Source organism: Jaculus jaculus, chromosome 1 (genome assembly GCF_020740685.1).
Source record: "Jaculus jaculus isolate mJacJac1 chromosome 1, mJacJac1.mat.Y.cur, whole genome shotgun sequence".
Taxonomy (NCBI): domain Eukaryota; kingdom Metazoa; phylum Chordata; class Mammalia; order Rodentia; family Dipodidae; genus Jaculus; species Jaculus jaculus.
Window position 1 is genome coordinate 116,243,104 of NC_059102.1, and position 14,556 is coordinate 116,257,659.

Consider the following 14,556-nt stretch of genomic DNA (forward strand, 5'->3'; position numbering starts at 1 on the left):
GCAACTGACCTTTCAAAATTATGTTTATAAAAACATGTGCCATGCCACCCAAGGTGCTTTTGATTTTCTGTGCTAAAATAGCTCAGGAAAGTACAATCATTAATGTTAATAGACTGACCTGGGAGTGACTTGAGCATAAGGAGTTGTTGACTGAAACGTTTTAATGCAGTGGTAATTAATATAATGTTGATTTCAGTGTGTTGGTAATTAAGACCCACTGTGTGTGCTTTTAAATGCAGACTTAGCATTATTTGTTTTGGAATTATTCTTTTAATAGCTAACTGTCATGGTATTGAGCTAATGCCCATCACATTGGCATAGCAGAGGTTCAGTTGATTTTAGTTTGAGTATTTGTTTTTATGTGGACTCTTTTTAACCCCTTTGGATCCCATTCTGTGGCATCTCACATCCCAAGTGTTCAGAATTAGAAGTGCTACGAATCTCAGCTTAAAAAAATTTTTTTGGACTGTTTGCATTTACATGATGAGGTGTCTTGGCAGTGAGACCTGAGTCTAAACATAAAATTCACTTCTGTTTACAGTGTCCTCTATAACATACCCTGAAGGTAACTATATGTACTGTTTTTAGTGCACTTGCATTTGGGCTGCAACTCATCACAGCTCCGTTGTGGGACTTCCCACTTTTGGCTCATCTTGGTGCTCAAAACATTTTGGAGCATTTCACATTTTCAGATTAGGAGTGCTTAGTCTGTACTTTTAAAAAGGAATACTCAGCTAACACTTGTTGAACATCATTATTCTATATTCCACACTTTCCTGTTTCTTGGGAACTCTTGTCTGTGTTCTCTTAAGCTCATTGTATAGACAATTTGTCAGAGTGCTTACAGCCAGTGCTCATACTGCGCTTTCTTCCTGTGTTTCCCAGTGTTCTTGACACCTGTGCTCTAGTTCTTATATATTTTAAGATGTCATTTTTCACTTGTCTTCACCATTAAATCTTTACTTACATGTGTCCATCTCTCTGTCATTATTTATACCTTTCTTTTTTCTCCTCTCATTTCAAGGTTTTATGTGCTTGAATTGTCTACAACCTAACATATTTTCAAAGTAAATTGGTATCAACACTCCTGAAAGCTGTCGTCTGAGTTTGAACTTTTTAAGAGACAGGGTTTTGTGTAGCCCAGCCTGAAAGGCTTGCCCAACTTGACACTTGAGTTTTCTGAGTGTTGGAATTACAGATACATGTCATCGTGCCTGGCTAATGTTGGGCTAGAATTTGGAATCCCCCTGCCTCCACTTTCTAAGTGCTAGGGTCACAGTTGTGTAACCACCATGTCTGGTGTAGCATTATACTTAAATGTTCCATTTTCATAAAGTAGTAGACAAGTAGTTTTCAATGCTAGCTGTACATTACAGTCAGCTGGATTTTAAAATATCATTCCTGAACCCCACTTCAGTGATTATGTTAAAACTCTCAGGGACTCTGATGAACAGCCAAGGTTGACACCCTGTGGTGTGTGCTAATGAACCACAGAAAAGTTTTGAGCAAGAAGTATCATGCCTGGGTTTAGAAAGATGGCCCTAGCAGCCAGTATTGAAGATAGTTTGGAAAAGACTCTAGGCTGACCACTCTGGAGAGGCTGAGGCCACAGAGTAGATAAGTGTTGAGGCTAGGGATATGGCTCAGTGGATAAAGCACACCGCACAAGTGTGAGGACCTGAGCTCAGATCCCTAGCAGCCATGTACATGCCAGGTAGTGATTGGAGCCTGCCCTGTAATCAGGAGGCAGAGACAAACTGGTTATAGACCAAGTCATTATGTAAACTAGCTGTATCAGTGGGCTTTGGGTTTAACAGACCCTGTCTCAGTAAGGTAGAGAGAGATTAAGGAAAAACCCTCTGGTCTCCACATGCTCACAGTGTGTACTATACACACATGTGCACCCATACATATGAACACATATATACATGCTAAAAATAACTTGCAGTCAAATAATGATAAAAGAAAGGAACAAAGAGAGTAAAGTAGGGTCAGTAACATTTAGTAGAGGTTATTCACAGTGTAGGCAGATGAAAAATCAGCAGTGACTTGTTATGGAGGTTCAGGATAGTTTTTCAGCTCAAGTTCCATCTCCTTCTGCTTCTGCATAGAAAGGCAGGACCAACTGGAGACTGGTTGACCCTATCAGAGTTGCCCACCATGGAAGAGAGTTATCCCTGCTTACTGTGAGCTAGGAGCTAGGTACCATGAAAGGCAGACATATAGAAACTTACTGAATTTTTACAATTACTCAAGGAATTATGCACTATAGTTATTATCTTTCTCCTTTTACAGTTAAGAAAACCACACAGAGATATGTTCAATATCTTGTCCAAGATTTCACAGTGGTAGAATTGAGCCATAAGAAGAGAGGAAGAAAGTTTCTAGGGTTAGACTCTACTTTGTTGCCTGGACTCTAGAGCAACAGAAGATTTTATTTAGGACATGTATCTTTGGGACACAGTCATCTCATTTGACAGTAAAACGTGGTCTCAATCAAAGTCTGAGATTGGCCAAACAGATTAGCAATGCTTCTTCATCTAGCGTGAAGACAGAAGCTAGGCAAGGATGGAATGCAGAACAAAGGTCCGAAGACTACCTCCACCCTGTATCTTGTGTGGGCAGTCTGCTAGGCACTGCTGCTCTTGACAGGGATTGAACATAAGTAGGAAAGGGCAATGGCTTGGGGAACTATTGAATAAGAGCATGCACTTTTAGATATGCAGCAATTGGAGAGTGTGCCAAACACTTGCAAGAGGAAGCTGGTTATAACACCCATAAGCCTGCCCCCAACAATACACTGCCTCCAAGAGGTGTTAATTCCCAAATCTCCATCAGCTGAGAACTCTAGCATTTAGAACACCTAAGTTTATGAGGAACACCTGAATCAAACCATCACAGTGTCCCTTTAGACCGCTTTCAAGAACCTTTTATATCTTAAAGCATTATTCTAGCTCCTGGGGCATGTTATTTCTACCTTGTTAACTGTGGTTGAACATACAGCACAAAGTGAGAGGGTCACTGCAGTATTGAGTTACCTGTTTGATCGTCTCTTTTTCCCAGGATCATAGAATAGAAAGAACAGCATGCCAGAAATTATTGGAAGCTCACTTGGCCCAAGTAACTACCATTTGTTAAGTCCATTTAATTTTTTTTCTATTGCTTTTATTTTAAATAATAGCAGTAAAAAGTATATAGCATATATTTTGCTACATTTTTGGTTTTTGGATTTTTGAGGCAAGGTTTTATTAGGTAGTCAGACTGGCCTGGAACTCAGTCTTCCTGCCTCAACTTTCTGAGTGCTGGAACTATAGATTGTGCCATTATGTCAAGTCCCATTTTAATCATCTTCAAGTAAAATAGTTTAATTATACTTGTCTTTAATCTCACTTTTTCTATCATTGTGGTAAATCAAATAATGTATACTTTCTCTCTGCAATTTTACTCATTTTTTTCCTCTGTGTTTGCTTTCCCTTGGAATCAGTATTCTGGACAAAGAACTTAATGGATGAAATTAGTTCAGTCCTTAGACTGGAAAGAAAAAGGGCTCAGAATGTTCAGTTTATTAAGCATGTTAGTGGCAAAGCCAGATTCAGTCCTGTTATATTCTGTCTGTGGTTGGTTGGCTTATTTATTTCTAGGTATCCATGAAACTAAGTTTCAGATTCTGTTCTTTCATGTCCTATTATTTTCTTTTTATGAACTTTCTGGTTCTAGAGTCTCATGATAAACTTTGATTTTTTTTCAGGCTAATAAATCCTTAATGAATAGATGTTTCCTAGACTTCAATTAGCCGTTTTTTCCTGCTTCCTCTTATAGCAGTGTGTTCTTAAACTTTAAAGGAATCTGTGAATTTAGCTACTAGCCAAAGGTGTAAATTTATCATTTATCTATTTTTGTACATTTAATGTACATTTTCAAAGACCATTCTTTATGATTCACAAGACCAAGGAGTTTAGATTTAAGCTCTTTATGAAATCCTCTTCTGTTCCATCATTTATCTATTGATTGGTTTCTTTGCATGAGTTGGTGCCAGTCCTTTAGGTTCTTCCTTCCTCATCTGCTAGAACCTATCCTTCCTGGTCTCAAGATTCTTAGAAGAGGAACAGAGGGCTGGAGAGATGGCTTAGCGGTTAAGGGCTTGCCTGTGAAGCCTAAGGACCCCGGTTCGAGGCTCGGTTCCCCAGGTCCCACGTTAGCCAGATGCACAAGGGGGGCGCATGTGTCTGGAGTTCGTTTGCAGAGGCTGGAGGCCCTGGCGCGCCCATTCTCTCTCTCTCCCTCTATCTGTCTTTCTCTCTGTGTTTGTCGCTCTCAAATAAATAAATAAATAATTTAAAAAAAAAAAAGAAGAGGAACAGAAGCCAAGTATTACTGCTGGTCTTAAAAATCAGTTACTAGGAGACAGAACTCAAGCTATGATTATAATACAGGATATTCTGTACAGGTAAATGACATAGTGTTTGGGAAGGAGCTAGTCTGTGTGTTTTCATTAACTCCCAGGACACAGCTATACCCAACTCATTTTCCCCCATTTATTATTTCACAGTGTTTCAGCATGTCCTTATCTTGCTTCCTGTACCCTCCCCTCATGTTTTGTTGCTTTCTCTCCATCCTCAGCAAGACCATCTGCTCTGCCCAGTTGCTTAGTAAAACGTTCTAGGTGTGAAAGTCAAACAAGCTTGTAAAATAAACATGTATCTCTTTTTTTGACCAATAGTAAATGGCACTAAGCAAAAGTCCTTACTTAAGTAGAGCTAGACCTTATGACATAAAGGGAATTGAGCACAGCTTACCATTAGCAAGTGGCCTTTCTCCACAAAGGCAGTAAACACTGTCAGGTTGCCTGTGCCCACTGTCCCTTTATGCCTTTATCTGATCTGAGTCACCTCAGTTGTGAGCAGGTTTTTCTGCTCCTCTTCTGTCCCTCACAATAGCAACTCAGAAAACAGTAGATCAGTCATTTAAGATTTTAGCCATGTTTCTCTTTCTCAGTAACAGGCTTGCTCTCTCTCTCCAGTGATTGCTTCTTGCTCCATGCTTATAGTGGCTCTCCTCATTCTCTGTATCATTTCCTTCATTAATGTGATTTCCTTCTGCTGAACACCTTTTCTCTCCCCTCCATGAAGCCATTAAATTACTGAATGTATTCTGTAAAATTTCTCTCACCCTGTTTAAATTTCATGTATGATACTTTTTTACTTCTGAAAATGTATTGCTTCCTGCCTTTGGACTTTAGCATTTGTCTTTTTTAAAAAAAACATTTATTTATTTATTTATTTGAGAGTAATAGAGAGAGAAAGAGTCAGATAGAGAAAGATAGTGAATGGGCGCAACAGGGCCTCCAGCCACAACCTCCAGACGCGTGCGCCCCCTTATGCATGTGGCTAATGTGGGTCTTGGGGACTCAGCCTCAAATTGGGGTCCTTAGGCTTCACAGGCAAGTGCTTAACCACTAAGCCATCTCTCCAGCCCAGCATTTTTCTTTTTAAGGAGATTGTGATTCCAGTTAGATTTGGCCTACTTCTGTATTGTCAGTGCTTGTACCATGGGGGAAGTCCCTGGGAAAATAGGCATGGTCTTTTCCTACCTTATTAACTTGCTGTCCTCCCTCTTTCCCTATGGTAGCTTCTTATACTACCCTATAACAATTCTGGAAGTTTAAATGACCTATATGAAAATACATCAATGTCTCATTTTAGCACACATATGTAACATTTGTAATTTAAATCCTTCCACATCCCAGAAGAATTGGAGGTAGTTTAGGATAAAGGAAAATAAATGTTACACCACAGGGCCAGGTATGGTGGCACACACCTTTAATCCCAGCACTTGGGAGACAGTAGTACATGGATTGTCATGAGTTCAAGGACACCCTGAGACTACCTAGAGAATTCCAGGTTAGCCTGGGCTAGAGTGAGACCCTATCAAAAAAAAAAAAAAAAAAGCAAGTGATACCACATATCCAACAGTACTGTTAAAAAACAGTCAGGAAGGGAAATCAAAACTGTTTAAAGGAATCTGTAACACAAACACCAAACATAAGAAAAAAATCCCTATAAACAGTGAAGGAGGAGCATAACCTTTTAATTATGTAACCATTTTGCTCTTCTAAACTAGTAGGGAAAGACGATAACTGTGGCATGAAAATATTTTGGTGTGATAGCAAAATTACTGACATTATTACTCAGCTCTTGCCCCCTAGGAAATTATGTTATGAAGTAGAGAACTGTAGGGGGTTTTGTTAGTTTCCAGTTTCTGTTGTTAACCTCTTTAGAGTGAGTTTCCCATTCCAATTTACTATTAACAGCTGCCATTTATCGATCACCTGCCATGTAGCAGGCTCTTAGCCAGGGATTGGATCAGCATTGTCTCATTTAGTTCTCATCATTATGCTGTGAGATAGGTGGTATTACTCTGCTAGAGAGAAAGAGAAAGCACTTTCTATGTAGGTAATTGGGTCTATTTTGCACAGGTAATAAGTGGTAGAGAGTTTAAATCCAGATCTTTCTGAATACTAATCCCATTCACTCCTTTTATTACTCTATGATGTTTCTTGTTAAAGAAATAGATTGGAACAAGTGTTGGTAAGACTTCTGTTACTATAGTGAGTACCCGGGACAATCAGTTACAAATGAAAAGGTTAATTTCTGCTCATAGTTTTGGATTTTGTAGTCAGTGATTGGTTGGCCCTATTGCTTTGGAGCCTGAGGATATAAGACCATGTAGCAGAGCAAAGCCATTCACTTCAGGCCAAGGGAGTAAAAAACATGAAGAGGAAGGAGCTAGGGTCCTACAGTTCCCTCCAAGGCACACATTCAATGACCTGAAGGCATCCTAGGTTCACTTGTTAAAGACACATTACCCAGTATCATCATGTTCTGGGGAATAGGGCTTTTACCATAGAGAGTCATTCCAGAGGAACCCAGTAATAGCAGAACGATTCATCATGAAACTTTCTATATTTACCCTTCCTTTGGGCGTTTTTGCTCAGTACATGATTTCCTAATCTGGGCTTGAAGGATATTCTTAAAATGGTGTGCTTTTTCTCATGCCTTAGCCTGAGAAAAGATGGGCCTGGTCCTCCGGAGAGAAAGGCAATAGGGAAGTGAGAATGAGTAACTCCTGACCGGCTATGCCTAGGCTTGGTGCTGACTGCTGAGCCATTGCATTAATGTAGCAGAGTACCAACATTTAGTGAGACGTACGTGTTACATGTATTATGTCATAAAACAGCCTTTGGGTTAAGTGGGCTTTAGTCCCAATTTGTAGATGGGTATAAACAGAGACATAGAGTTAAGCAAGTTTGTCCAAGATTGCCCAAGTAGAAAATGGAGTCTCCAGAACCCCATTGATAACAGATTTAAGTGAACCTGAAGCTCACAGTCTCTTCCTTATAGACATTCTTATTTCTAATGTTAACAGTAGCTATTTATTAAGCTCTTACTAGAGTGTCTAGTAGATTTCTCGCCATCAGAAAATTTGTCATATAATCCTTACTACAGCCTCATGAACTATATACTCTTTATCTCCACTTTACAGGTGAATAAATTAAGATAGAAAGTTGAAATCATGTGGCCAGGATTAGTCAGAAAATAGGAAATTGGTCATAGCCTCTTTATTTAGTCATCTTTCTTACAAAATGTAGTGTTTAGAGGTTTCTATTGAATAGAGCTCTGCCCATATGTCTCACCTCTCTACCTCCACAATGAAATGTAAAAAGCTACTTAGAATAATATTTTTGGTAAGTATACTTGAGGAGGAAATACTGTTGCATGTGCATGGAGTATTACCCATGTAGCCCGAGACCCAACAGCATGATTTAGGTTAAGAACTGATGCTAGTTGGCTAGGATGAGCTAAGCAGTGATCATCTTTGCCTCATTCACTACTATAGATAACAAGAGCTCATGTTCTTTTAATAACCAGGTGGCCCATTGTTACTTTTTTTTTTTTAAATATTTTTTGTTCATTTTTTATTTATTTGAGAGCGACAGACACAGGGAGAAAGACAGATAGAGGGAGAGAGATAGAATGGGCACGCCAGGGCTTCCAGCCACTGCAAACGAACTCCAGACGCGTGCGCCCCCTTGTGCATCTGGCTAACGTGGGACCTGGGGAACTGAGCCTTGAACCGGGGTCCTTAGGCTTCACAGGCAAGCACTTAACCGCTAAGCCATCTCTCCAGCCCCCATTGTTTCTTAATCCAAGTCTTGCCCCTATGTACGCAATTTATCAGTGGTGATGTATGGTACTTGGGGTCCTTTTGCCTAGTATAGTACATCTGAGGGTAGACTTTCATGGTTTTGTCAGCCTATGTCTGACTTAGCAAGTGCCATGTGGTCCTGAGGTGCCTTTGGTACTGGAATGAAGAACATTCCCATGAAACAATGGCTTGTGCAGAACATGAAGCCAGCACTTCATTTACTCCCCCCAGTGTCCAGTATTAAGAACATGTCAGAGCCTCCCCATGTAATTCTTTGACTGGTAAACACCTTTATTGCAGGAAAGACACGTGTTGTGTGCACTGAAGGGATGATGATTTGAACACCACATATTTACTCTTCTTGGCTGTTGTTTCCTTTTCTCCTTTGTTGTTTATTTAACAATACCCTTTCCAACCAAATAAAACTCAAGAATGAAGAGAGCTGAGTTTGATTCTATACTTTGCTCTCTTTTAGCTTCAGTGGCCTCAGGTAACTTGTTTAACTTATCTGGGCCTCAGTTTCTACATCATGAAGATTAGAGATAGTGCATGATAAATACCTTGTACACAGCCTGGCACAGAGTAGATGTCTGATACAGAGAAGCTGCTATTATTATTATTATTGGTGGTGGTGGTGGTGGTGGTGGTAGTAGTATTTATTATTATTAAGCACAAAGGCCATCTTATAATGTGGAAGCTTAGGATTGTTTTGTCATGGTAGTAAAAAGTATTTCCCTGTGGATGTCTTTGTGCTCTTCGTAAGCAGTCCAGAGAAAACAGTGGAGTAGTGTTTGCTATAAGGAAAGATAGCTCTTTGTTCCCTTCAGCAGACAAAAAACCTCATTATTGTATCAAGTAGTGACTGTTGCTATTGAAATGGTTTATTTGTGTGTTCTTTTTTTCTGTTTCTTTCCTAGGGATTTATTTGTGGCTTTTCAGTAGCAACAGGTGCAGCAGCAAGACTAGTGTCAGGATACGACAGCTATGGAAATATCTGTGGGCAAAGAAATGCAAAGTTGGAAGCAGTACCAAACAGTGGCATGGACCACACCCACCGGAAGTGAGTAGACTATTGCAATGCTGAACACTGAACACTTTGAAGGAAGCACAGAGAAAATCCTGCTTTTCTTACTGCCTTAAAGATAATACCTATTTTTGCGTACCTTCTGTTGTGGACTTGAATCATTCCTACTTTTTTTGGACAAATGTATTCTCTGGCAATCAGAACTGGCCATGTTAGCTGGGCTACTTTTAGGGTATAGTGGGCACAAAAAGTCATGGATTGAAATGTTCACCCTACATGTTGTCTTCCCATTAGCCTTTAGATTATGTACAAGTTTTTCTCCTGAAAACAACATCATATTTTCTTTCTTACGATTATACTTGCTGGGAGACAGAGGGATGGTAATAGATATTATTAAAGTTATAAAGTAATAGTTTGTAATGCAGCATTTATAAGTATACAGTACTTTTCAGTTTTATAAAAGATACATTTTTCTTCTCAGATTAGAACATTTGTTTTGGGTTCTCAATATTCATCCTTTGGATTTCATGCAATTCCTGATTTAATTGCCTTTTTTCTTCAAAAAAGCTATTCCTAGCCGGGCGTGGTGGCGCACGCCTTTAATCCCAGCACTCGGGAGGCAGAGGTAGGAGGATCACCGTGAGTTCGAGGCCACCCTGAGACTCCGTAGTGAATTCCAGGTCAGTCTGAGCTAGAGTGAGACCCTACCTCGGAAAACTGGGGAAAAACAAAAAGCTATTCCTTCTTAATGTCTGTGTATAAAATACATTTCATCTAAAACCGATTTTATGTATGATGCCAATAGTTCAGATTGCATATTTATACTACATCAAAACTCATTGGATGATTTCAAGTATCAAACCAGGCCTTCAAAATTAACAAAACTAATTTTAAGGTAACAATGCTCATCAGTCTAATATACTCTATAGGAAAAGATAGCAAATAAGAGTAGTTTAGATTATAGGAAGTATCTTTCAGGAAGAAAATTAGCAATAATTATACAGTAGTAATTATATTAGCCTGTTGGTTGAACCTTGGCCCTTCTATATAAGGTTAAGTTGAGGATTTCACAGACTAAGAAATTCAGTCATTTCTCAGAGCCATTCCTCCCTTTAAGGAAGATGAGATAATGCAGATCAAGTAAAGCAGATTTTAAATAGTGAAATTTTAAACAGTGGACTTTTGTTCAGCATGCCACAGTTAACAAGCATCCAGCCCTCCTTGATGCAGGAGTAACAGAGGCTCCAAGATACAGAAGTGGTTCTGTCACAGTCATGGGGCAAGTGGGCAGCCAGGCCTCTGGTGTAGTTGTAGTGCTCTCTTGGAGTGCACCCACATCCTTTACAGAAGGGGAAATTGTACTCTGAGCAATTTGGAACATTGTTACATTCAAGGGCCTTTAAAATTGCCTCATGGAATTAATGCAATTTTAGACCTTATGTTATTACTTATACAAGAGTATCCATCTTTGCTATTTACTTTTTGCTTTGAATTAATTTTGGACTCATGGAGGTTTTAAAACTTATGTTAATTTTGTTTAAGTTTTCCTTTTTAAAAATTTATTATTTTATTTTTATGTATTTGATAGAGAGAGAATATATGTATTATATCTATGGAGAGAGAGAGAGAGATTATATATATGTAGAGAGAGAGAAAAAAGAAACAGCATGCCAGGATCTTCGATCACTGTAGACAAACTCCAGATGCATGTGCCACCTTGTGCATCTGGCTTATGTGGGTCCTTGGGAATCGAACCTGGGTCCTTTGGCTTTGCAGGCAAGTGCTTAACCTCTAAGCTATCTCTTCAGCTCCAAGTTTTCCCTTTTATTTTTTAAGTACCATTTGTGCTGTAAGATGTTGTTTGACTCTGATACAGTTATATACCAAGTGTAATACTGGCATTGAGATAACCAAGGCCACTGGAGGAACAGTGCTGTCCTCCTTCAGGTCCACTGTTTGTAGGGATCTTGATCATTTCATTGCTGTCTCCATCACTTGCTAATGTCTCCAACCATTTACTTATCATAAGGTTTGTGTAAATGCCACTCTCTATACTTCATCTTATGATGGGCTATCAGACTAGTAGGACAGATTTCAGACCCTTGGATTATTCTGTTTATAATGCGTCCACTTGCAAAGAAAAGTTGTAACTTACTCAGAGAAAGAGCCACTACCTCGCATAGTCGAAGATGTATCCATGGTTCCCAGGGACAGCTTATCCTTAACTCATGTACACATATTTATGTTCAACCTCCACTTCGTCTTCTCTGCATTATAACCCTTTCTTTTTATATAACCTTTTTGTGTTAATCCATCTTAAATATTTTTGTGTATAAGTGGTAATTCTTTCTAGTGACTGATAAAGTTTTGAACGTATCTTCTCAGGCAAGTCTACACTGTGTTTGGACTTAGAAAGTGAGAGGAAGGCAGCAGTCTTTGTGTTTGTTAACTGTGCTCCATCTTCTTCTTTTCCTGCCACAAGCATTGGCTTCTTTCCATCTATATTGGCATCATTGTGAATGCCAGGTCCTTCCACAGTTAGTGGAGTGCTTTTATATCTGTGTTGTCTGCTGTTACCTTGATTGCTTTCTCCCTTCCTCATTCACATCCCCTGTTGCAGTACCTAGTCGTCAATTGACACTCATGCATATTTGTTGAATAAGTCAACAAACAAGTCCTTGAAAATCTTGAATACAACTGATTCTCTCTTCTAAGGTTATTGTTGCTTTTGTTAGAAAATAATTCCTCCCAGTTTTCATGTGGCCAAATTCTACTCCTCCTCAGCCACACACAACTTCTTAAGAGAAGTAATTTTTGATCTCACAACGTAAACCAAGCATTTAAAAGAAATTTCTCACTGTGACCTGCAATATATATAATTATACTTCTGTATTTATTAAGTAGAAACTATGTATGTACAAATCATGTGTTGGTACCATTCTCTTCCTCCCTACTCCGTTTTTACTGGGGACCCTCCTCAGTGCGGTTACTGGTACTCACCATGGGGTTGATACTATCATATTTTTTGATAATTATTCGAATGTGTGTCTACCTTAAGTGCCTGGAATGGAGCAGGCACTTCATTCAGTGCTTGTTACATAAGTAAATAAATTAACTCTAAGGAGTGAATTACGGAGGTTGAGGATCTGAATATTTTCAGATTGTTAATGTATTGCAGAATGGCTTTTTGTAAAGATTGCTCCATTTACATCCCCACCAACAGTGCCTGAGATTGCCTTATCTTTGCTAGTATTATTAGTTTTATTCTTTACTAATTTGATAAACTGGAAGAATAGTGCTTTATGGTTTTAATTTGCATGTCTTTGATTATTAATGAATGTGAACCTTTCCCCCACTTGTTTGTTAGCCTCTCTTGAAGACTATTGTGCTTAGCATATCTATTCTTGGTCTCCTTATCTCTAATCACCTCCACCTTTTATGCTGTGATAGGATTAAGTTCTTTAGAAACAGACCTATTAGTTGTCATTTCCCTGTTCAAGAACCTTTGCCATCCTGGTGTGGTATACACTATCAAAGATGAGCCCATTCAGCCCCTGCCCTTCCAGGCTTCTTGAGAACTGGACCCATTTCACCTATCCAGTCTGCTCTCAAAGTTCTTCAATGTGGTGATATTATTGTTCATGACACTCAGTTGATTCCACTTTAGTGCTGGTTCTTCCTCCTGTCTGCTAATCTGAATCTTTGAACACACTGGATCTCATAGTTGACCTTTTTTTGGAGTGTTTGCAAATAACCTTATCCCATACTAAGCTTCCCTTGACTTTGATTGCCTGACCTTTCCTATCTTGTACTCATTATTCTATTGCCTTCATTTCACTCTCTAATCATGTTGTTTCTGTCCACTAATTATCAGTTGCTAGTTAACAATATTACCATAAACTTAGATTTTAAAGCAAGATACACTTGTCAATGTCTGTAGGTTCAGGGATCTAGATGTGAATTGCCTGGTCTGCAGCCTCAGTTGTGCAGAAAGGCTGTGATTCTGCTGTTCATCTGAGGCTCAGGGGTGGGAGGCTTTCCTTCCAGGCTTCTATTGTGGTTCCCTGAGCACTGTTGGACTGAGGGCTCTAGCTCCTTCCTGGTTACCGCTGGAGATGACTCAGGCCACGGAGGTCTTTCCATATAGCAGTCTACTCCTTCAGAATGAATGAGAGAATCAATAGAGAACATCTCAAGTCTCCCAGAAACATGGAAGTTACACCCCTAGTACTAACTGTAATAAAGATGGAAGTTATACACCTAGTAAAAATGGAAGCTGTACCTATTTGTAGTGTAATCATAGAAGTGATGTCCATAATAGTTTCCTAGAAGTATGACACTTATACCTCTATGTAGTACAATCATGAAATTATAGCCATAAGTCTCCTAAAAAGATGGAAACTACGCCAGTGATGTCTCTAGTAGTCATCTGGAAAGATGGGATGTTTCACCCCTAAGTAGTATAATCATGGAGGTGATGTCTGTGTAGTCTCTTAGAAGGATGGAAGTTACATGAATGTTTAAGATGACTATAAGAATTCCATTATTAGTAAAGACAAAAAGCAATGTTATATTTGCTTATTTGTCATGTCTTTCTACAAGTAGTACTTTTGACTCATAATATGTTAGTTGTAGTAATAAGGTTACAAAGGAAACAGACAGTATTTTATGAGATATGGGAAAGCCTCAACTTTACATGGATTAAAATGTTTTAAGTTGTTTCGTTTCTACACTGAGAATAAAGAAAGGTCCAGCCGGGCGTGGTGGCGCACGCCTTTAATCCCAGCACTCGGGAGGCAGAGGTAGGAGGATCGCCGTGAGTTCGAGGCCACCCTGAGACTACATAGTGAATTCCAGGTCAGCTTGAGCCAGAGTGAGACCCTACCTTGAAAAACCAAAAAAAAAAAAAAGAAAGGTCCAGATAAGGGTAGATACAGATACAGATATTTATGGGTAGGTAAGCTGGGTCAACTCAGAAAAGTTCCTTGTCTTAGGACTTTGAAGTGCCAGAGACTAAAGGAACTTAGAATATTTAAACATACTTCCACTGTAAAGCATCCTATCAAATACTGTGAAGGCCAACTAAAGCCCAACCTGGGGAATGACTTGCTTTGTCCTAGCTGAGCAGTAGTAGTAATGATACTACCAAACATGGCTAGGACTTAGAGCCAGATATTTGGTGGTGGGAAAGGGTAGTCATAATATATTTAAACCCTGATTGGCATCTCCCAAATACGATCTCTTCTACGATGGTCTAAATTGTCTGCAATTTCTGATCTATAATATGTAAGCATCTGTAGAATATATGTGTACATTATCACTTTCCT

General features: G+C 39.2%; 1 protein-coding gene across 4 annotated transcripts in view; it reads left to right on the forward strand.

Annotated features, from left to right (window-relative positions):
* Positions 1-14,556, forward strand: part of Slc44a1 (solute carrier family 44 member 1) — a 224,334-nt gene that overhangs the window by 56,347 nt on the left and 153,431 nt on the right. For all 4 annotated transcript variants that reach the window (XM_045141826.1, XM_045141828.1, XM_045141827.1 and 1 more), the window contains exon 3: positions 9,123-9,265. In XM_045141826.1, the coding sequence (XP_044997761.1) occupies positions 9,123-9,265 (143 nt within the window). The remainder of the gene's footprint in view (positions 1-9,122; positions 9,266-14,556) is intronic.